Source organism: Lissotriton vulgaris, chromosome 3_1, assembly GCF_964263255.1.
Source record: "Lissotriton vulgaris chromosome 3_1, aLisVul1.2, whole genome shotgun sequence".
Taxonomy (NCBI): domain Eukaryota; kingdom Metazoa; phylum Chordata; class Amphibia; order Caudata; family Salamandridae; genus Lissotriton; species Lissotriton vulgaris.
Genome location: NC_141689.1, coordinates 37,180,311 through 37,204,817, shown reverse-complemented (window position 1 = coordinate 37,204,817; position 24,507 = coordinate 37,180,311). Strand labels below are relative to the sequence as shown.

The 24,507-nt window shown below is 48.2% G+C and overlaps 1 protein-coding gene across 1 annotated transcript in view; it reads left to right on the top strand.

Annotated features, from left to right (window-relative positions):
* LOC147725882 (long-chain-fatty-acid--CoA ligase ACSBG2-like) overlaps positions 1 to 24,507 on the top strand; it is a 194,013-nt gene that overhangs the window by 157,477 nt on the left and 12,029 nt on the right. Inside the window, exons 4-5 of the mRNA XM_086963382.1 lie at positions 8,968 to 9,088; positions 17,921 to 18,001. Of these exons, the coding sequence (XP_086819508.1) occupies positions 8,968 to 9,088; positions 17,921 to 18,001 (202 nt within the window). The remainder of the gene's footprint in view (positions 1 to 8,967; positions 9,089 to 17,920; positions 18,002 to 24,507) is intronic.

The following is a 24,507-nucleotide window of genomic DNA, read 5'->3' as shown; positions in this document are numbered from 1 at the left end:
TTGGACAAGTGTTTTTTGAGGGAAGGCTTTCCAGCTTCCATTTTAACTGATAATGGTGTGCAGTTTAAATCTGATTTAATGAAAAAATGTATGTGTAATACTGGGATTGAACAAAGATTTACGGCTCTATACCACCCTAGGGGAAATTCAGTGGTGGAGAGAATGAACAGAGTTTTGAAAGGTGTCCTGCAATTGGCAAAGAAAGTGAATAAGAATTGGGATGATGAACTCAACAGATTGATTTGGTCATATAGGGTCACGGTACATGATACAGGTGGAGAGAGTACTTTTGGATTGATGAGGGGAAGATTGCCTCACTGTAGATTAAATCCAGGTTGTATTGGTAGGAGTAAAAAGTATGAATGGGATCCTGATCACGTGAAACAGTCCATCGTTAAATCTCAATGTAAAAATAAATTGTATTTCGACACTAAACATGGTACTAAAGAGGTGAATCTCAAAATTGGACAGTGTGTTAGAGTCAAGTCTAGTAGGAAGTCTGGAAAATTACAGGCTAAGTTTTCGGATCCCAGAGTTATTGCCAAGGTTATGAGGAACACAGTCGAATTAGATGATGGTAATATACATCATATGAATCGTATTGCTTTGGCTGGTGATAATAGTGTTATAAAGAAGAATTCTCCTGTCAGGGAAAGAAATCACTGGTGGTTGGAAGTTTTACCAAATTTGGAGAAAGGGGATGAGTCTAGAATTCCTGTAGAGCTCCAAAGGCAAGATCTAGAGCTCCAAAGGCAAGTTCTGATTCCTTTGGAAGGTCCAGTGGATCCTCACTCTTCACTGAGTGGTGTATTTGTGGATTCTTCCTCTAGTGATAAATGTTTGGACAACCATATTGGGAGTGAGTTTCATTGTGTTGATTCTCAGGTTCATTTACCAGGAGTTGAGTCTACATAGGGAAAAGGTATGGTTGTTCCAGATGGTGATGTTGTTAACAGGTCCACTAGGGGTGGAAGACGTGTTGTCACTCCAAAGAAATTTCAGGATTTTGTCAGTTTCTAAGGTTAGGTTTATTTCATGTTCTTTTGGTTTTTTTGTTATATTTTGTTGTTCAATTAACACCTTCAGTGCTGATGACAAAGCCAGCTCGTCATGGGCTTTACCTGCCCTGTGCTTATGACGAGCTGGCTTTGTCATGTAAAGTGGGATTTATTAAATTGCAGCACCCAGGGGGAAAACTCATAGCAGCCAAGGTGTTAAATATTAAGGAAAGGGGATGTGTAGTAATGGCATATTCCTTTATGGAATATGCTTTAGGAACACTGTGTATGTAAGAATAGAATGTAATATGTAGAATCTTGTACATGTAATCTCTGTGACTGTGTAAACTGTTAAGGAATATTATGATTCATTTCTTGGTCAGTCAGCTCCACTTGAGCTGCATGTTTTCTTCGTTCCTTCTTCTACTTGTCATAATAAAGGAATACTTCTACTCTACTGATTCGTGCCTTCCATACTTGTTCCTGCAAGTTGCTACAAGCGACCCTTGACCCTGTTGCCAGACAGCTCGCTCCCTACGTCGCGTAGCTCCACCGGATTGTGCCCGTGCTCCAGCCCAGCTGCTGCCTAGTTCGAGGCCCGCCTCCACCCGCAGACTACCACCTGCGCCTCGTCCCTGGTGGCCAGTGGTAGGCCTTAGGTTTGCTTTTCCGCTTCTGTACGTGCTTTTTGCCTGTTTTATTGTGCCTGTTTTTGTGCCCTCTGGTTGTCTAATATTTTATTTAAGGTTCTTGTATTGCCCTTGTTATCCCTCAGTGCCCACTATGCCTTGTGATCCCTCGCCGGTACTGCTTCCCATCGCTGCGTCCCCGCCCCCCGCTCCCAAACATCCGCTCCCCCCTCCCAGCTGCTCCTCCCTCCCACCTCCCCTTCTTATGGCGGACGCTGGGCGGCAGTGAGAGCGACCCTTTACCCTGTTGCCAGGCAGGTCCCTCTCCACGCCGCGTAGCTCCACGGGACTGCACCTGTGCTCCAGCCCAGCTGTTGCTTAGTTCGAGGCCCGCCTCCACCCGCAGGCTACCACCTGCGCCTCATCCCTGGTGGCCAGTGGTAGGCCTTAGGTTTGCTTTTCCGCTTCTGTACTTGCTTTTTGCCCGTTTTATTGGGCCTGTTTTTGTGCCCCTCTGGTTGTCTAATATTGTATTTACCGTACTTGTATTTCCCTCGTTGTCCCTCTGTGCCCGCTTTGCCTTGTGTTCCCTCGCCGGTCCCGCTTTTCGCTGCTGTGTCCCCTGCAGCCCCGCCCCGCTCCCATACATCCACTCCCCCTCCCAGCTGCTCCTCCCTCCCACCCCCCCTTCTTATGGTGGCTGCTGTGCGGCCGTGCCGCTGGCGTGCTGAAGGAAAGCGGGTCTGCGCCTGGACCGCACCTAGTGTCAGAACTCCTGGACCCCGCGAACACCATGACGCCCGACTGCCCTAGGATGCCAGCACCCTCCACGCACTCAACCCCGGATGAGAACACGCCTGCTACCGGGCCACCCTGAAGCTCACCCAAGGACCCTTCACCTGCCGGAAATGCAGCTTCACCAGTATCTGCCCCGCCAACCCTCCGCCCAGGAAAGAACTCAACTACCTCAGATGCATCCTCCTCAACATCCGCTCCGCCCGCAAACACGCCGTTGAAATCTAGGACCTTCTCAACTCAACCTCCCCAGACGTTGCCTTCCTGACGGAGGCCTGGCTGAACCCCGCCTCGGCTCCCGACATCTCCATAGCCATCCCGGAAGGCTACAAGGTCACCCGCAGGGACCGCACCAACGGAGTAGGAGGAGGAATCACCATCGTCCACAAGAACACCCTCAGAGTCTCAACCAACACCGATGACAGCCTCAGTATTGCCAAACACCTGCACTTCCAGATCCACACCGACCCCAACACCACCCTCAGAGGAACCCTCGTCTACAGACCCCCCGGACCTCGACCACAGTTCAGCGACTCCATCGCCGAGTTCATCAGCACACACGCCCTCACCTCCATGGACTACATCCTCCTCGGGGACCTGAACTTCCACAAGAGAACAACCACGACACCAACTCCCCCTCCCTGATCAACAACCTTGCCAACCTCAGACTCAGACAGCTCGTGACAGCACCCAACCACACAGCGGGCCACACGCTTGACCCATCTTCTACACAAAACCCCCACGTTTCCTTCAATCACACCACCGAACCCCACTGGACCAACCATCACTGTATCCACTTCACCTTCAGGAAGCCCACCACGCACCACCACACCCAACAGATGCCCCGTCGCTGCTGGAGCAAAGTCACCCAAGACCAGCTAACCACCACCCTCGCCCAGAGCCCACCCACTGACCCCACCAAACCCGACAACGCCGCCCGCAACCTCAGACAGTGGATCGACGACTGCACCAACACCCTCGCCCCGATCAAGACACCCTCCAACAGCCACACCAGCAAGAAAGCCACCTGGTTCACCGAAGACTTCCAGGCCTCCAAACGAACATGCCAAAAACTGGAGAAGAACTGGCTCCGCGAACGAACACCGGACAGCTACGCAGCTCACAAGAACACCACCCGCAGACACCATCCCCTCATCAGATCCGCCAAAAGGGCCTCATTCAAAGACTGCCTAGATAACAATGCACACAACAGCAAAGATCTCTTCAACATCATGAAGGAACTCTCCAACACCAGCTCCAACACCAACAACATCCCACCTTTGCAAGACCTGTGCGACTCGCTGGCCACCTTCTTCCACCACAAGATCGCTGACATTCACGACGGCTTCAACGTCATGACCGCCCCGACAACCACTGAGACCTTCGCCCCCACGACCACCACCCACACCAACCGCCTGCTCTCCTGGACCAGCATCAACGACGAGGACACCAGCAAGATCATAAACACCGTCCACTCTGGATCAATGTTAGACCCATGCCCCCACCACATCTTCAACAAAGCCAGCACAGCCATCGTACCCCATCTCCGGAAAGTAATCAACATCTCCTTTGAGACAGCAACCTTCCCGGAAAGCTGGAAGTTCGCCAAGATCAACCCCTTACTCAAGAAAACCAAGGCAGACCCCAAGGACTACAAGAACTTCCGGCCCATCTCCCTGCTCCCGTTCCCGGCGAAAGTCATCGAGAAAACCATCAACAAACAACTGACCCACTACCTCGAGGAGAACAGCATCCTGGACCCCTCCCAGTCCGGGTTCCGCAGCAACCATACCACCAAAACCGCCTTCATCACCGCCACCGATGATATCAGGACCCTGCTAGACAACGGAGAAACAGCAACCCTCATCCTCCTGGACCTGTCAGCCGCCTTCGACACGGTCTGCCACCACACACTACAAACACGCCTACACGACACCGGGATCCAAGTGAAGGCCCTGGACTAGACCACATCCTTCCTCTCCAGCAGAACACAGAGCGATCGCCTCCCTCCCTTCGGCTCCAATGCCACCGAGATCATCTGCGGCGTACCCCAGGGCTCATCCTTCAGCCCGACGCTGTTCAACATCTACATGGCACCCCTCGCCCACGTCGTCCAACAGCACGACCTCAACATCATGTCCTATGCCGATGACACCCAGCTGATCCTCTCCCTCACCAAGGACCCTCACATCGCCAAAACCAACCTCCATGAAGGAATGAAGGCCGTCGCTGAATGGATGAGGAACAGCCGGCTGAAGCTGAACTCGGACAAGACGGTGGTCCTCATCCTCGGATCCACCCCTTGAGCCTGGGAACTGCCCCAACACCCACCGACCACGCACGCAACCTCTACTCCACCCTCTCCATGACAAAGCAGGCCAGCGCCATCTCCTCCTCCTGCTTCAACACCCTCCACATGCTGCCCAGGATCTACAAGTGGATCCCCACCGAAACGAGAAGAACAGTCACCCAGGCCCTCGTCACCAGCATGCAGGAACTTCGGTCAAGCTCCTGAGACAGCTGCAACGAATCCAGAACACCTCTGCACATCTGATCCTCGACATACCCCACCACAGCCATATCACCCCATCTGAGAGACCTGCACTGGCTCCTCATCAACAAGAGGATAACCTTCAAGCTCCTCATCCACGCACACAAAGCACTCCACAACACCGGACCAGCAAACCTCAACAAACAACTCAGCTTCTACACCCCCACCCGCCAGCTCTGCTCCGCTCCACTGGCCTCGCCACAGTTCCCCGCATCCAAAGAACGACTGCCGGCCAGACCTGGAACACCATCCCCCCCGCCTACGGCAGACTCAAGACCAGCTGACCTTCAGAAAACTCCTCAAGACCTGGCTCTTCGAGCAGTAGCAGCACCCCCTCCTCCCCCATCGCCTTGAGACCCTCACGGGTAAGTAGTGAGCTTTACAAGTGAAATGATTGATTGAACTCACACCCACAAGGTTGCTTGTAAATATTTAGCTGCTCCTAACTTTGTTGCTGTCCTTGAAGGTGGCATGCACCTTATGCCATCACAAGGTGTGAGTATTTACCAACAAGGGGTGGTGATGGACAGAGTCTCTGAATTAAGCAGAATACTCTCACCCAGTCAAGAGATCAGGGCTAGATCCAACACCGTTTTTTAGCTCACTGCACCATCCCAGCTCAGAACCTGGCTATATGCAAATTAGTCTGTTCGTGTCCCAGTGCATGATGGGAACAGGGCAAACCAAACTACCAAGCCAATTCTTACACTGGGAAGGAAACAAGTTTCCGGGGATCAGTTTCTGGCATTTCAGCCGTCGTCGGCCTGGATTGCTTGAATCCTGATGGTGCAATGAGCAAGGGATTTACATCTGAGTATACCCTTCCACGCTTAGGGTGGACAAAATATTTAACAACAAGGGTCGGTGATGGACAGAGTCTCTGAATTAAGCAGAATACTCTCACCCAGTCAAGAGATCAGGGCTAGATCCAACACCGTTTTTTAGCTCACTACACCATCCCAGCTCAGAACCTGGCTATATGCAAATTAGTCTGTTCCTGTCCCAGTGCATGATGGGAACAGGGCAAACCAAACTACTAAGCCAATTCTTACACTGGGAAGGAAACAAGCTTCCGGGGACCGGTTTCTGGCATTTCAGCCGTCGTCGGCCCGGCTTGCTTGAATCCTGATGGTGCAATGAGCAAGGGACTCACATCTGAGTATACCCTTCCACGCTTAGGGTGGACAAAATATTTAACAACAAGGGGTGGTAATGGACAGAGTCTCTGAATTAGGCAGAATACTCTCACCCAGTCAAGAGATCAGGGCTAGATCCAAAACCGTTTTTTAGCTCACTGCACCATCCCAGCTCAGAACCTGGCTATATGCAAATTAGTCTGTTCCTGTCCCAGTGCATGATGGGAACAGGGCAAACCAAACTACCAAGCCAATTCTTACACTGGGAAGGAAACAAGCTTCCGGGGACCGGTTTCTGGCATTTCAGCCGTCGTCGTCCCGGCTTGCTTGAATCCTGATGGTGCAATGAGCAAGGGTCTCACATCTGAGTATACCCTTCCACACTTAGGGTGGACAAAATATTTAACAACAAGGGGTGGTGATGGACAGAGTCTCTGAATTAAGCAGAATACTCTCACCCAGTCAAGAGATCAGGGCTAGATCCAACACCGTTTTTTAGCTCACTGCACCATCCCAGCTCAGAACCTGGCTACATGCAAATTAGTCTGTTCCTGTCCCAGTACATGATGGGAACAGGGCAAACCAAACTACCAAGCCAATTCTTACACTGGGAAGGAAACAAGCTTCCGGGGACCGGTTTCTGGCATTTCAGCCGTCGTCGGCCCGGCTTGCTTGAATCCTGATGGTGCAATGAGCAAGGGACTCACATCTGAGTATACCCTTCCACGCTTAGGGTGGACAAAATATTTAACAACAAGGGGTGGTGATGGACAGAGTCTCTGAATTAAGCAGAATACTCTCACCCAGTCAAGAGATCAGGGCTAGATCCAACACCGTTTTTTAGCTCACTGCACCATCCCAGCTCAGAACCTGGCTATATGCAAATTAGTCTGTTCCTGTCCCAGTACATGATGGGAACAGGGCAAACCAAACTACCAAGCCAATTCTTACACTGGGAAGGAAACAAGCTTCCGGGGACCGGTTTCTGGCATTTCAGCCGTCGTCGGCCCGGCTTGCTTGAATCCTGATGGTGCAATGAGCAAGGGACTCACATCTGAGTATACCCTTCCACGCTTAGGGTGGACAAAATATTTAACAACAAGGGGTGGTGATGGACAGAGTCTCTGAATTAAGCAGAATACTCTCACCCAGTCAAGAGATCAGGGCTAGATCCAACACCGTTTTTTAGCTCACTGCACCATCCCAGCTCAGAACCTGGCTATATGCAAATTAGTCTGTTCCTGTCCCAGTGCATGATGGGAACAGGGCAAACCAAACTACCAAGCCAATTCTTACACTGGGAAGGAAACAAGCTTCCGGGGACCGGTTTCTGGCATTTCAGCCGTCGTCGGCCCGGCTTGCTTGAATCCTGATGGTGCAATGAGCAAGGGACTCACATCTGAGTATACCCTTCCACGCTTAGGGTGGACAAAATATTTACCAACAAGGGGTGGTGATGGACAGAGTCTCTGAATTAAGCAGAATACTCTCACCCAGTCAAGAGATCAGGGCTAGATCCAACACTGTTTTTTAGCTCACTGCACCATCCCAGCTCAGAACCTGGCTATATGCAAATTAGTCTGTTCCTGTCCCAGTGCATGATGGGAACAGGGCAAACCAAACTACCAAGCCAATTCTTACACTGGGAAGGAAACAAGCTTCCGGGGACCGGTTTCTGGCATTTCAGCCGTCGTCGTCCCGGCTTGCTTGAATCCTGATGGTGCAATGAGCAAGGGTCTCACATCTGAGTATACCCTTCCACACTTAGGGTGGACAAAATATTTAACAACAAGGGGTGGTGATGGACAGAGTCTCTGAATTAAGCAGAATACTCTCACCCAGTCAAGAGATCAGGGCTAGATCCAACACCGTATTTTAGCTCACTGCACCATCCCAGCTCAGAACCTGGCTATATGCAAATTAGTCTGTTCCTGTCCCAGTACATGATGGGAACAGGGCAAACCAAACTACCAAGCCAATTCTTACACTGGGAAGGAAACAAGCTTCCGGGGACCGGTTTCTGGCATTTCAGCCGTCGTCGGCCCGGCTTGCTTGAATCCAGATGGTGCAATGAGCAAGGGACTCACATCTGAGTATACCCTTCCACGCTTAGGGTGGACAAAATATTTAACAACAAGGGGTGGTGATGGACAGAGTCTCTGAATTAAGCAGAATACTCTCACCCAATCAAGAGATCAGGGCTAGATCCAACACCGTTTTTTAGCTCACTGCACCATCCCAGCTGAGAACCTGGCTATATGCAAATTAGTCTGTTCCTGTCCCAGTGCATGATGGGAACAGGGCAAACCAAACTACCAAGCCAATTCTTACACTGGGAAGGAAACAAGCTTCCGGGGACCAGTTTCTGGCATTTCAGCCGTCGTCGGCCCGGCTTGCTTGAATCCTGATGGTGCAATGAGCAAGGGACTCACATCTGAGTATACCCTTCCACGCTTAGGGTGGACAAAATATTTAACAACAAGGGGTGGTGATGGACAGAGTCTCTGAATTAAGCAGAATACTCTCACCCAGTCAAGAGATCAGGGCTAGATCCAACACCGTTTTTTAGCTCACTGCACCATCCCAGCTCAGAACATGGCTATATGCAAATTAGTCTGTTCCTGTCCCAGTGCATGATGGGAACAGGGCAAACCAAACTACACAAGGTGTGAGAGCAAACACGTTCTTCACCAGCCTGTCCATTAAACTGTGATGACCTTCGAGTGGTTTCATCTTGTGTGTGGGGAGTCATTCAAGAGGGCTCTGGAATCACCCATGCAGTCCTTCATGACATATGTAAGCACCAACATAAACCAATAGCCATGGATTTCTAAATTCTCCTCTTCCTTTGTTTGCAGTGGTATTCCTGCTGGAATTTACACCACAAGCTCGGCGGACGCCTGTCAGTACGTGGCCAGCAACAGTGAAGCCAGCATCCTTTTAGTGGAAGATGACGACCAACTGAAGAAGATTCTGCAGGTGAGATGTTCACCCATTCTCTCTCATTTCCTATACACATCTCACAAAACACTTAAGATGGAAATTATTAGCAGGCATATTCAATGGCCTTCAGCATGGTCACCCCAAGATCATCTTACCTCAAAAATGAACAATACATTTACAGAGCAGCTTTAGGACAAATTGGCTGCCATGACCTTCAGATATAAAAGTGTATCTGATGAGCTTCAGCATTTCTTTGATTGAAACTTTAACCATGCACCTTAGTCCTGATCAAAAGCAGTACTCCAATCTGACACAACACCCCACCTCAGTACTGCGCAGCACTGAGATCTAACAGTGCTCAAACATTGCACCTCAGTTCTAACCAGATCTCAGATTTAAAACAGTTCTGATAGTGCACCGAATACTGACCAGCATGAGTACTCTGATTATGCACAGCTCATCCGGTTATTATCAGTTGTGATTAGAACCAGTACTCCGAACAGTCCCTAGAACTAATTTGATCTGATACGGCTCTGGCAGTGCACTTTACTTCTAAGTCAATCCAAACACACAGAATTGAAACTGTACAATGCACTTAGGCCTTGACCAGGGCTCTACTCACACCTGCTACTACTCCCTCAACGCACCTTGATTCTGAGCAGCACACAGATGTAAATGTGCTCTGACAGTGCACATCCAGTCATCCCCTACACTGAGAGGTAAGCATGCTCAGACAGTGCACCTCAATGCTCACCAGCATCTGGACTGTGATCTCACACAGCTCTAACTGTGCCCTTCAGTCATGGAGTCTAATAATCTGAATAAATAATCTCATTCCACCCAATCAAAGGCCTCCTCTGCAGCAAGGAAACTATTTTTCGTCCATGTCATCCCTTACTCGCCAATTTATTTGTGCTGATGTTCTTATATGAGAAGCAAATGTATCAGCGATGGCAATAATTCCTTCAACCTGCTAGCCAATGACTGATTTCCCTTTGCCTGATTGCCCTTCAGGACAGTCCGACCATAAGAGCGAGAATAAACAAATGCATACTGCAAAGTCAGATTTAGTGACTTCTGCTCTAGAATAAAATTTTATTTCTTTGTTGCACATTTGTTTGGCTATAAATGCATTTGTGGGGGAAACAGCCTGAAATAGGCAGGTCGACAAGGGAGCTATGATTAAACTGCATCTCTGAAATTCTTTGGTGCTGAGAGTAAGCCATCCTGTATTCACAATAGAAGGTAGGCCACCATGTCCCTTTCTGACCATTGTAGGTATGTATGATCATGCGCAGTAGGACCCTTGTGGTCCTTGGTGAGCTCCTTACAAAATTACATAATCGGTTGGTAGGTATCTGGGTATATCTGAGTGTGGTCAATAAAGTTTATGACAGTGCATTCAGTTGACGTTTGCATGCCGAAGAATAAAGACGTCTGTTACAGAACTCCCTGTGTGGAGTCGTAATTTGTGTGCTCCAGAGCGGGGGAAGACTCAACAACTGGTGACGAGAAGGAGAATCATGCCTCAAAGTAATAAGACTGCTCTCCCAAGGAGTTTACCAGGGTCCAGCAACCTGTTTGTGCGTGCCACATGCGCCCAAATAAGTAGTCTACAGTTGGTGTATGTGGAGTCAAAAGTGCCACTCTAACTCTTGCAAGGCCCTCGAAGAAGTGGCAGCCCTACAGAGGAGCACAGTCAGAAAGTCTACTGGTAACGCCGAAAGAAGAGATACTGTGCCACAGTGTAACACAGCCATCATCCATTCAAAGCAGAAACTCTATTGGCAGCAACAGCCAGGTATGAAGAAACGATAAAGGCAATGACAATCAAATACGATGCACAAAGTTGAGAGTTGTAATGAACATATGCAAGAGACAAAACCGTGGCACGGTATGACTTTAGCCTGGGTGCGGCAACCAAGATGTAAGTTTAGCTCTGATGCTTACAGAAGGTGCAAGTCCAAGTGAGTGGCATCCATCGTCGGGACAGCAGATACTCTCAACAGCAGTAGGTCCCAACACAAGTTTTGATGCTGCAGAGGTTCTGAAACCACCACTCGACACCGCCAAGAAACAGAATATTGGCGCCAGATGGACTGCAAGGATTGAAACATTGAGGATTTCATAGATACTCTAAAAGAAATAGATGGCAAAAAGATTGTCAAATACTTAAAGAACCTTGCAGCTGATGGAGTGAAAGAAAGAAAATACCACTAGCTGATGAAGTAGTGTACCATCAAATAAAAAAAACCTTGGAAGCCAAGTTCAATCCAATGGCGAATGTCGACTCTGAAAGGTACATTTTCAACCAGGTAAGACAGCAAGGTGATGAAACAATACGCCTTTGTTGAAAGACTTGATACAAGCACTGCAAATTCCGTGAATTAAATGACAGAGACCGTGCGTCTCATAATCTTTGATGTTTCATTATATGATTCTTTCAGACAACGCATGCTGAGAGAGATGCTCAGTCTAGAAATGGTACTCATGGCTGCGAGAGCTGAGGAACGTGCAGATCAGCAGGCTTCTGACATGGAGCCTGGAACAGCCCAGACTGAAACAGCTTTGATCATGAAAAGTAAGCTGAAACATAAAGTGGAGTCACATAAGACGATGTCTCAGATAAGAAAGAAATTGTGCTTCCGATGTGGACTCTTGTTTCCACAAGAAGGTAAATGTGCTGCCATTGGACAGACATGAAAAGGCTGTGGGGAACGAAAAACATTTCATAACGGTTTGCCAAGCGAAAGAGAAACCAAGGGGGTCATTAGGATGGCGGACGGACTTTGTCCGTCCGCCATCCTGTCCTGGGCAGGGACCGTCCGCCATAAGGGCGGAGGTCCCGTGCCTCGAATTAGGATGCACCCGCCACAGTGGTGGGTGCATCCCGCATTTTTAACTTTGCGGCGGGCGGTGCTGAAAGAGTATATGGTATGACTGTATCACAGAACAGCCTCAGAGGATGGATTCTGAAAGCTGCAGAGGGGTCCTGCTCATGCATGGGCACCCTCTCACACAAAACCCAACACTCTGCCTTCAGGATTGTCAAGGCCTGCCATAGGAGTGACTTATAGGTTTATATGTGTCTGTTATTTAAGGTAGATATAGGTAACCTATATCTTAGTCAGGGGTGCTTATACCACCTTACCCAGGCTTCAGTAGCAGACGTGGTGCCATATTGGAAGGCTTCCCAGCGGTGGCATAATACATGCGAGCACCTCCACGACTCATTGAGGAAGTCTAATATATATATGTTGCCTGGAATTTTATTCAACAAAGGGGGAGATGTAGAGTCATGTGATCCTGCACAGTAGGACCCTTGTGGTCCACAGTGGACTCCTTACAAAATGACATCATCAGTCAGGAGGTATCTGGGTGTGGTCAATAAAGTTTATGACATAGTGCGTTCAGATAACGCTTGTATGCCAAAGAATAAAAACGTGTGTTACAGAGCACTGTGTGTAGCGTGGCCATTTGTGGGCTCCGGAATTGGGGAAGAGGCGACAGCCATGAAAACACTGTTTTGCACATTTGGCCACTGAAGTGCAGGCACACGCCAAGCATCAGCAAAAGCCTGTGCTTCTGCAACCTGATTGTGTAGACGGCCGTCTTTGAGCTCCCTTACCTGGTCACCCTGGAGAAATGACAAGCTCCTCACACTACGCCCATATATGCTAATGTTGGTGCTCCCTCTCAAGTGCCTGGTGCTTCTGCTCAGGAACAAGAAGCCAGTCAAGGACAGACACATCTGTCACCATGGGAGTGAGTAATGTCAAGGTCTGGCACAGTGCAGAATTTGTGGAGAGGACTGTAGGGTAGAAGCAGTGGGGCACACAGGGGGGAGGCAAGTTAGTGCTGGTGCAGACACATCTTTCAACCAACCTATTTTTTTAACAAAAGAGAGAGAGATTTGGATTTTTCTCTCTGACCTATCAAATGTGTATCAAGTTTCTCTTGTTCGGTCTTCTTTTCTCTCTCCTTCCAACCATCCCTCAATATCTTCTCTACCTGTGTTAGCTAGCCTTTCCCTAATCCACTGCCTCCCCATTACACTCCAGCCCTTCTCCCTGGTACTCATTACCTTACTGCTAATTTATTCTGAGCATTTTTCTCTTTTCCTCTCTGACACTCATCAATTCGTCCCACCCCTTCGCCCTTCGCCCTTCGCCCTTCTCCTGTGCCTTCTCTACTTGTGTTCTTTCGTCATTCTGTCCTGGCCTATCTGAAAATAATTTCCAAAGGTTTCTCACCCCTTGATGTTTCTCTCAGAATTGCTTTCTCTCTTTATGTCTCACCCCACTGGCCTCTGTTCCTCACTCTCTTGGTCTGCATGACAATAAATCCTTTGAATCTGAGGCCTGCATTTCACTTGCATACCCAACCCTCTGTCTCACCCTCTGTAGTCTATCCTTCTATTGCTGAGTTTGCCACTCTCACTCTTTTGGCTGTCCCTGTCTGACCTTCCCACAAACTCTTTTTTTCTCATTCCATCGCTTACATATCTTTTCTTTGTTTGTCATCTTTACATTTTAGCTCTCCTTTCTCCTTTTATACATCTCCCTCTTCTATTACTACCTCCTTTTCTTTTGCAGTACCTGGCTCGAGGTGATGGAATTCCCTTGAATACCAAAGATGCCTCGCATTAGGGGTGCAGGCCCATTTTCTTTAATGGTGACTTTTGTGTCAGCATTGTCCACAGGCTTGCTTATCACATACACTCTCATCTAGAGCTCTTCTACCTTATATCCCCTCCCCATCATGGGGTATCTTGTATCCTATTTTACCACTTTGTGCCATCTTCAACTGTTCTTTACTGTTATGTGCTTGGCTCTGCCCAGCCCAGTTCTCACCCATCACATGTTCTCTCTCACCCTGTGCGCTTGCATCTTCTTTGGTCTTCTAAAACATGTTTGCTCCCATTCCCACCCCATTCTCCTCTTTACCATGCTGTGTGGTCTCTCCCATTCTGTCCTCCATTTAGGACCATAATACTGCATCCCACGCCATCCCATACTAACATCTTATGTCTTGTGCCTTCCCATCCTGCGCTATTCCATCTTGCATTCTCCCACCCTGAGCTCTCTCATCTAGTGTTATATGGCATTGTGTGGCATTTATATTCTTTGATCTCTCTCCCAGCCCAATCTGTTCCATCTCATGCTCCCTCATTCCTTACTCACCAACCCTGTGGCTTTTAATTGTGTTCTCTTATTTGAGGTGCTTCATCCTTCTTTTGCTCTTTTCCAACCAGCCCTCTTCCATCCAGTGCTCTATCACCCTTTACTCTCTCACCCTTATCTCTCTTGTCATATGCATTCAACTCTCCACCCCCCTGGCTCATTTGTCTCTCCTTCATGCACCCCACTTTCATCCTCTGCGCTCTCATCACTAGTTCTTTCTGATCCTCTGTTCTCATCCCTCCCCTGTGCCCTCAGCCTGTGCTCCTTCACCCTGTGCTCCTTCACCCTGTGCTCTCTTATTCTGCGGCTGCATTTCCCTATTTTAGGAATCTAACAATGTGCTGTTCTTCTGCGTGCTCTCTCCACCCCTGTCTCATATCTTTCCTGCATTTATCCATCTTGTTGACTCTCACATGCCATGTGTGCATGCTTGCAATCCCATTCTCCTAATAATTCACTCACTGCCATTCTGCTTGTTTGATTTGAAATAGATCCACATCCAGGTTGACAAAGGCTTGAAGACTTCAGTTGGGTCTGACGTGTGGAGACACCTGGTAACCACTTGAGATACTGCAGCTTCATGAGAGAATTTCCAATCTTTGGAATTACCCACAAGAGGGACACAAAGTAACCACTTGAGATACTGCAGCTTCATGAAAGAATTTCCAATCTTTGAAATTACCTATAAAAGGGACACCAAGTAACCACTTGAGATACTGCAGCTTCATGAAAGAATTTCCAATCTTTGGAATTACCCACAAGAGGGACACCAAGTAACCACTTGAGATACTGCAGCTTCATGAAACAATTTCCAATCTTTGGAATTACCCATAAGAGGGACACCAAATAACCACTTGAGATACTGCAGCTTCATGAAAGAATTTCCAATCTTTGGAATTACCCACAAGTGGGACACCAAGTAACCACTTGAGATACTGCAGCTTCATGAAAGAATTTTCAATCTTTGGAACTACCCACAATAGGGACACCAAGTAACCACTTGAGATACTGCAGCTTTATGAAAGAATTTCCAATCTTTGGAATTACCCACAAGAGTGACACCAAGTAACCACTTGAGATACTGCAGCTTCATGAAAGAATTTCCAATCTTTGGAATTACCCACAAGAGGGACGCCAAGTAACCACTTGACATACTGCAGCTTCATGAAAGAATTTCCAATCTTTGAAATTACCCACAAGAGGGACACAATTTCCAATCTTTGGAATTACCCACAAGAGGTACACCAAGTAACCACTTGAGATACTGCAGCTTCATGAAAGAATTTCCAATCTTTGAAAATACCCACAAGAGGGACATCAAGTAACCACTTGAGATACTGCAGCTTCATGAAAGAATTTCCAATCTTTGAAATTACCCATAAGAGGGACACCAAGTAACCACTTGAGATACTTCAGCTTCATGAAAGAATTTCCAATCTTTGGAATTACCCACAAGAGGGACACCAAGTAACCACTTGAGATACTGCAGCTTCATGAAAGAATTTCCACTCTTTGAAAATACCCACAAGAGGGACATCAACTAACCACTTGAGATACTGCAGGTTCATGAAAGAATTTCCAATCTTTGAAATTACCCATAAGAGGGACACCAAGTAACCACTTGAGATACTGCAGCTTCATGAAAGAATTTCCAATCTTTGAAATTACCCATAAGAGGTACACCAAGTAACCACTTGAGATACTGCAGCTTCATGAAAGAATTTCCAATCTTTGAAATTACCCACAAAAGGGACACAATTTCCAATCTTTGGAATTACCCACAAGAGGGACACCAAGTAACCACTTGAGATACTGCAGCTTCATGAAAGAATTTCCAATCTTTGAAAATACCCACAAGAGGGACATCAAGTAACTACTTGAGATACTGCAGCTTCATGAAAGAATTTCAAATCTTTGAAATTACCCATAAGAGGGACACCAAGTAACCACTTGAGATACTGCAGCTTCATGAAAGAATTTCCAATCTTTGGAATTACCCACAAGAGGGACACCAAGTAACCACTTGAGATACTGCAGCTTCATGAAAGAATTTCCAATCTTTGAAAATACCCACAAGAGGGACATCAAGTAACCACTTGAGATACTGCAGGTTCATGAAAGAATTTCCAATCTTTGAAATTACCCATAAGAGGGACACCAAGTAACCACTTGAGATACTGCAGCTTCATGAAAGAATTTCCAATCTTTGAAATTACCCATAAGAGGTACACCAAGTAACCACTTGAGATACTGCAGCTTCATGAAAGAATTTCCAATCTTTGAAATTACCCACAAGAGGGACACCAAGTAACCACTTGAGATAATGCAGCTTCATGAAAGAATTTCCAATCTTTGAAATTACCCACAAGAGGGACACCAATTACCCACTTGAGATACTGCAGCTTCATGAAAGAATGTCCAATCTTTGGAATTATCCACAAGAGAGACACCAAGTAATCACTTGAGATACTGCAGCTTCATGAAAGAATTTCCAATCTTTGAAATTACCCATAAGAGGGACACCAAGTAACCACTTGAGATACTGCTGCTTCATGAAAGAATGTGCAATCTTTGGAATTACCCATAAAAGGGACACCAAGTAACCACTTGAGATACTGCAGCTTCATGAAAGAATTTCCAATCTTTGGAATTACCCACAAGAGGGACACCAAGTAACCACTTGAGATACTGCAGCTTCATGACAGAATTTCCAATCTTTGGAATTACCCACAAGAGGGACACCAAGTAACCACTTGAGATACTGCAGCTTCATGAAAGAGTTTGCAATCATTGGAATTACCCATAAGAGGGACACCAAGTAACCACTTGAGATACTGCTGCTTCATGAAAGAATTTCCAATCTTTGGAACTACCCACAAGAGGGACACCAGGTAACCACTTGAGATACTGCAGCTTCATGACAGAATTTGCAATCTTTGGAATTACCCATAAGAGGGACACCAAGTAACCACTTGAGATACTGCAGCTTCATGAAAGAATTTCCAATCTTTGGAATTACCCACAAGAGGGACACCAAGTAACCACTTGAGATACTGCAGCTTCATGACAGAATTTCCAATCTTTGGAATTACCCACAAGAGGGACACCACGTAACCACTTGAGATACTGCAGCTTCATGAAAGAATTTGCAATCTTTGGAATTACCCATAAGAGGGACACCAAGTAACCACTTGAGATACTGCAGCTTCATGAAAGAATTTGTAATCTTTGGAATTACCCACAAGAGGGACACCAAGTAACCACTTGAGATACTGCAGCTTCATGACAGAATGTCCACCCTGTGGCATCAGACACCAGAGGGACATCAAGTAACCAAGTGAAGTCCTGCAGATTTGTGAAAGAAGTTTGAGGACTCTGCATCTGACTCGAGGGGGATCCCTAGTATGCCACCACACGTGTTCCATAGTAATTAGGAAGTATATTGTCCATATGGACAACAGCATGACAAGTTTTGTCAATTTATATCATTTGTCCTATAACTAATATAGTTCATCTTTTGGCTAACTCACTTTGATCCTTAAGTGCTTTTGTTGTTTGTAGTCAAATGTGTATTTTACGTTTCACAGGAGTTCTTTCAGAGTATTATCTGTTTTTGTGCTTGATCTTACTTATGCGCCGGATGTGTTATAATTAATGCGTTATGTTTCCCTTGTATTGTGTGTAGGTTCAGGACCAGCTCCCTCATCTGAAGGCCATCGTACAATACAGCGATGATCTGAAGGAGAAAAGACCCAACCTCTACACGGTAAGGAGCTCCCTCTGCACTTGGTTGTGTCTCCCTCTCTTTCAGTGTCACTCATCATAAACTTTTAAAAAGACCTGCACCAGACGTTCCTGCCTCGTTAGAACACAACGAGCATGTTTGAATATTTCGTAATGTTTTGCACATATAATAAACTAATAAATAATATTTGTTTCACAACAGGGTAAACGTGATTGTAAAATAGGACTCAATACAAATGATACAACCGCCCCAAATACATTTAAAATGAATCTTCCTCAGATTTCTTCCTGTCCCCCAAACTGACTCAAATCTACATTCTGGATAAATACTTGTATAGCTTATTAAGTAATAAATGAAAAGCTACTTCATAATGTTTGTGCATTAGCATAGGAAACTGGATGTGCTTATCATTCATAATCTAAAATACTGGTTTATTTTACACTAGCAGCTCGTCTCGACGTTGTCCGGGTATGAATTGCTGCCGGCCAGTAGTATATTGTTTTGTAAGATTTCGTTTTGATAGCATTTCTTATCTGTGACAGGCCTGTGAAATGCTCTGATTCACAGTGCACTGCTGATGCACTGAAGAGTGCGTGTTCAGTAGTGTGTGAACTCGAGTTTCCCTACTTTATTTTTCCTTGCAATATTATATAGCGCGAACTCGACAACATGGAAGGAGCACAATTTACATTACTGAAGAACACATTCATTTGTGGTAGGCACAGGGTGACAAAGCGATTTGCCTGGAATCACAGGATGTTGAGCTGATGCCGAGATTCGAACATAGCTCCCCAGCTCTAAAGTTCGCAATTCTAGAACTTGTGGCGGGAGGTGTGTCTAAAAGTGTATGTCGGTGCTGGCCATCAATGAGAGAGACCTGTGCATTTTTCAAATGGGTGGTGAAAAAATATGAGTATGTTGCTGGAGATGTGGACTGCCGTGCCACCAATGTACTTACCGGGGGAGGGTAAACGCCCATTATTCTGCAACCTTCTTTCCGCATACCATCACTCCGCATACTTTCATTACGAAAGTACCATGACTCCGCAATGCCATTATAACGCATGGCATTACATTTTATATGCTTTTACCACGCATACATTTACAACGAAATTCGTTGTAAATGCATGAATGGTAAAAGCATGTTTTTTTAATGTTTGGATAAGGTAAGTATGGGTATAGGGGTATATGTTTTGGGGTACTGAGCTATATGTTTTAGGGTGTTTGGGTATTTTAAGGGTTCAGATATAGTTTTGGGTAATGGGGTACAGAGGTAGTTTTAGGGTTTAGAGATAGGTATGGGTTTTGGGGTACAGGGGTATTTTTAGGGTTCAAGGCTAGGTTTGGGTTTTGGGGTATAGGGGTATTTTTAGGGTTCAGGGGTAGGTTTGGGTTTTGGGGTACAGGGTTATTTTTAGGGTTCAGGGCTAGGTTTGGGTTTAGGGGTACAGGGGTATTTTTAGGGTTATGGGGTAGGTTTGTTTTTTGGGGTACAGGGGTATTTTAAGGGTTCAGGGCTAGGTTTGGGTTTTGGGGTACAGGGGTATTTTTAGGGTTCAGGGGTTCGTTTGGGTTTTGAGGTACAGGGGTATTTTTAGGGTTCAGGGCTAGGTTTGGGTTTTGGGGTAGAGGGGTATTTTTAGGGTTTAGGGATAGGTTTGGGTTTTGGGGTACAGGGTATATTTATAGGGTTAAGATGGTTAGGGTTCAAGGGTGTTGGGGTATTTTAAGCGGTAAGGGTGGGTTATGATTATGGGGTGCAGGGGTATTTAAATGGAGCAGGGTGGGATTAGCACCCAATAGGAGACATTGCATGAAGGGAGGAACGTACTACACGCCCCCAGCGTTTGTCACGCCCCCAGCACACGCCCACAGAACAACGCAGACACGCACACAAGGGACTACTTTGCTGGCACGCTTCTTTTACGTTTTAAATGTATATGGTGGGCGCCTGCATAGCCTATGTCCTTCTGCTGCAACTGCTCTTTCCAACGCTGTATTGGGTGTTGTGATTGGTGCTGTGGTCCCGCCTCAAAGGTTTGGGCTCTCTCTTTATTATATTAGTATGGATTGAGCACTGAAAGGTACAAGAGCACTTTGCATGGAAAAACCAAGATATACAGTCAAATAATAATGTATTCTGAGGATAGTATAAAATAGTAACTTTAAGTAATACAAAGAGAATAGTCTAAAAAGGCAACCTCTGAAGCTAATGATAACAGGCAGAGGGTCAAGTTCAAGTTCAAGTTCAGAAATTTGTATAGCGCACTGCTCACCCAGAGGGTCTCAAGGCGCTTGAGGGAGGGGGGGTACAATTACTTATCGAATATCCAAGTTTTTAGTTGCTTTCTGAAGGAGAGGTAGTTCTGTGTAAGGCGGAGGTGGGTGGAGACTGAATTCCAGGTTTTTGCCGCAAAGTAGGAGAAGGATCTACCCCCCATGGTGGATTTATGGATGCGCGGAATATCGGAGAGGGCTTGATTGGATGATCGTAGATAGCGGGTGGGGGTGTAGAAGGACAGTCGTGTGTTGAGGCATCCTAGGTTGTAAAGGGCTTTGTGTGCATGGGTGAGGAGACGAAACGTTATTCTCTTGTTGACGGGAAGCCAGTGGAGGTCTTTCAGGTGATCGGAAATATGAGCTTGGCGGGGGATGTCTAGGATGATTCTGGCTGAGGCGTTTTGGATGCGTTGGAGTTTTTTCTGTAGTTTGGCTGTGGTTCCGGCGTAAAGGGTATTTCCGTAATCCAGGCGGCTTGTGACCAGTGCATGGGTGACCGTCTTTCTTGTTTCGGTGGGGATCCAGCGGAAGTTTTTTTGAGCATGCGTAGGATGTTGAAGCATGATGATGAAACGGCGTTGACTTGTCTGGTCATCGAGAGGGAGGAGTCCAGGATGAAGCTCAGGTTACGTGCGTGATCCATGGGTATGGGTGCGGTTCCCAGGGCCGGTGGCCACCATGAGTCGTCCCAGGCAGAGGGGGATGAACCAAGGATGAGGACTTCCGTCTTGTCCGAGTTTAGTTTTAAACGGCTGTTCTTCATCCACTCGGCTACTTCTTTCATTCCGTCGTGTAAGTTGGTTTTGGCGGTGTTTGGGTCTTTGGTGAGTGAAAGGATCAGCTGGGTGTCCTCTGCGTAGGAGATGATGTTGAGGTTGTGTTGGCGCGCGATGGATGCGAGGGGACTCATGTATACGTTGAAGAGGGTGGGACTGAGTGAGGAACCTTGTAGTACGCCGCAGATGACTTCGGTGGCCTCTGATTTGAAGGGGGGAGGCAGACTCTTTGTGTTCTTCCGGCGAGGAACGAGATGATCCAGTCTAATGCTTTTCCTTGTATTCCGACGTTGTTGAGGCGTTGTATGAGGGTGCTATGACAGACTGTGTCAAAGGCTGCGGAGAGGTCAAGTAGGATGAGGGCGGCTGTTTCTCCGTTGTCCAGTAGAGTTCGAATGTCGTCTGTTGCTGCGATGAGGGCGGTCTCGGTGCTGTGTTTGGCTCGGAAGCCAGACTGAGATGGGTCGAGGGATCTGTTGGATTCAAGGGGAGACGCCTTACCGTTTGTGCTGAAAGAAGCTGTGGAGAGTTCCATTTGGCTGCTGTTTTCCCGTTTCCACAACCTTAGATCCTCAGAACCTCGCGGTACCCGCTGCGCGGGTCCCGCATCGCTCATCTTGCTGGGGCATTGATCATTGGACCGAGGCTACATCACTAGGCGACTAAGGGCATAGAGTAGAGCAGCAGGGCTGCGAGCGCCAGGACAGGGACTCCATTTCCCAGGAGTCCCTGCGTGATCATTACCTGCACCTGGACGCTCTCCCTTGTTGCCCCGCCCCCCACCGCCGAGTGAAAAGTGCTTGCCTGCTCTTGCATTGCTGGGAGACGCCTTACCGTTTTTGCTGAAAGACGCGGTGGAGAGTTCCATTTGGCTGTTGTTTTCCCGTTTCCACAACCTTAGATCCTCAGAACCTCGCGGTACCCGCTGCGCGGGTCCCGCATCGCTCATCTTGCTGGGGCATTGATCATTGGACCGAGGCTACATCACCAGGCGACTAAGGGCATAGAGTAGAGCAGCAGGGCTGCGAGCGCCAGGACAGGGACTCCATTTCCCAGGAGTCCCTGCGTGATCATTACCTGCACCTGGACGTGCTCCCTGGTTGCCCCGCCCCCGACCGCCGAGTGAAAAGTGCTTGCCTGCTCTTGCATTGCTGGGAGACGCCTTACCGTTTGTGCTGAAAGACGCTGTGGAGAGTTCCATTTGGCTGCTGTTTTCCCGTCTCCACAACCTTAGATCCTCTGAACCTCGCGGTACCTGCTGCGCGGGTCCCGCATCGCTCATCTTGCTGGGGCATTGATCATTGGACCGAGGCTACATCACCAGGCGACTAAGGGCATAGAGTAGAGCAGCAGGGCTGCGAGCGCCAGGACAGGGACTCCATTTCCCAGGAGTCCCTGCGTGATCATTATCTGCACCTGGACGCTCTACCTGGTGGCCCCGCCCCCAACCACCGAGTGAAAAGTGCTTGCTTGCTCTTGCATTGCTGGGAGACGCCTTACCGTTTGTGCTGAAAGACGCTGTGGAGAGTTCCATTTGGCTGCTGTTTTCCCGTTTTCACAACCTTAGATCCTCAGAACCTCGCGGTACCCGCTGCGCGGGTCCCGCATCGCTCATCTTGCTGGGGCATTGATCATTGGACCGAGGCTACATCACCAGGCGACTAAGGGCATAGAGTAGAGCAGCAGGGCTGCGAGCGCCAGGACAGGGACTCCATTTCCCAGGAGTCCCTGCGTGATCATTACCTGCACCTGGACGCTCTCCCTGGTTGCCCCGCCCCCCGACCGCCGAGTGAAAAGTGCTTGCCTGCTCTTGCATTGCTGGGAGAGGCCTTACCGTTTGTGCTGAAAGACGTTGTGGAGAGTTCCATTTGGCTGCTGTTTTCCCGTTTCCACAACCTTAGATCCTCAGAACCTCGCGGTACCCGCTGCGCGGGTCCCACATCGCTCATCTTGCTGGGGCATTGATCATTGGACCGAGGCTACATCACCAGGTGACTAAGGGCATAGAGTAGAGCAGCAGGGCTGCGAGCGCCAGGACAGGGACTCCATTTCCCAGGAGTCCCTGCGTGATCATTACCTGCACCTGGACGTGCTCCCTGGTTGCCCCGCCCCCGACCGCCGAGTGAAAAGTGCTTGCCTGCTCTTGCATTGCTGGGAGACGCTTTACCGTTTGTGCTGAAAGACGCTGTGGAGAGTTCCATTTGGCTGCTGTTTTCCCGTTTCCACAACCCTAGACCCTCAGAACCTCGCAGTACCTGCTGCGCGGGTCCCGCATCGCTCATCTTGCTGGGGCATTGATCATTGGACCGAGGCTACATCACCAGGCGACTAAGGGCATAGAGTAGAGCAGCAGGGCTGCGAGCGCCAGGAAAGGGACTCCATTTCCCAGGAGTCCCTGCGTGATCATTACCTGCACCTGGACGCTCTCCCTGGTTGCCCTGCCCCCGACCGCCGAGTGAAAAGTGCTTGCCTGCTCTTGCATTGCTTGGAGACGCCTTACCGTTTGTGCTGAAAGACGCTGTGGAAAGTTCCATTTGGCTGCTGTTTTCCCGTTTCCACAACCTTAGATCCTCAGAACCTCGCGGTACCCGCTGCGCGGGTCCCGCATCACTCATCTTGCTGGGGCATTGATCATTGGACCGAGGCTACATCACCAGGCGACTAAGGGCATAGAGTAAAGCAGCAGGGCTGCGAGCGCCAGGACAGGGACTCCATTTCCCAGGAGTCCCTGTTGTGATCATTACCTGCACCTGGACGCTCTCCCTGGTTGCCCCGCCCCCCGACCGCCGAGTGAAAAGTGCTTGCCTGCTCTTGTATTGCTGGGAGACGCCTTACCGTTTGTGCTAAAAGACGCTGTGGGTAGTTCCATTTGGCTGCTGTTTTCCCGTTTCCACAACCTTAGATCCTCAGAACCTGGCTCGGTACCCGATGCGCGGGTCCCGCATTGTTCATCTTGCTGGGGCATTGATCATTGGACCGAGGCTACATCACCAGGCGACTAAGGGCATAGAGTAGAGCAGCAGGGCTGCGATCGCCAGGACAGGGACTCCATTTCCCAGGAGTCCCTGCGTGATCATTACCTGCACCTGGACGCTCTCCTTGGTTGCCCCGCCCCCAACCACCTCCTTCCGTTATTAGGAACTGCTGTACCCCGCTGCGCGGGAGCGCGCGGGAGAAGCCCGGGAGAAGCCCGGGACAAGGGCGGGACAGTCTGCGACAGTCCGAGACTGGCAGAGACTGGACTGGGCCAAGAACGCTGCCCAAAATACCAGCTGTGAGTTGTCTTTGTTGTTATTAGTTATTATTGTGTAACCCTTTGAGTATTGTTCTCTAACATTAGCGCGACACACTGTCCCACTTTCTCTTTTGTTTATTATCTAGTGTGTCTCTTGGGGAAAAGGTCATCTACTGTGTTTGCGTAGCATGTCGAAGTCAAAAACCCCCCTAGCAGTAAACACCCTCGACAACTAT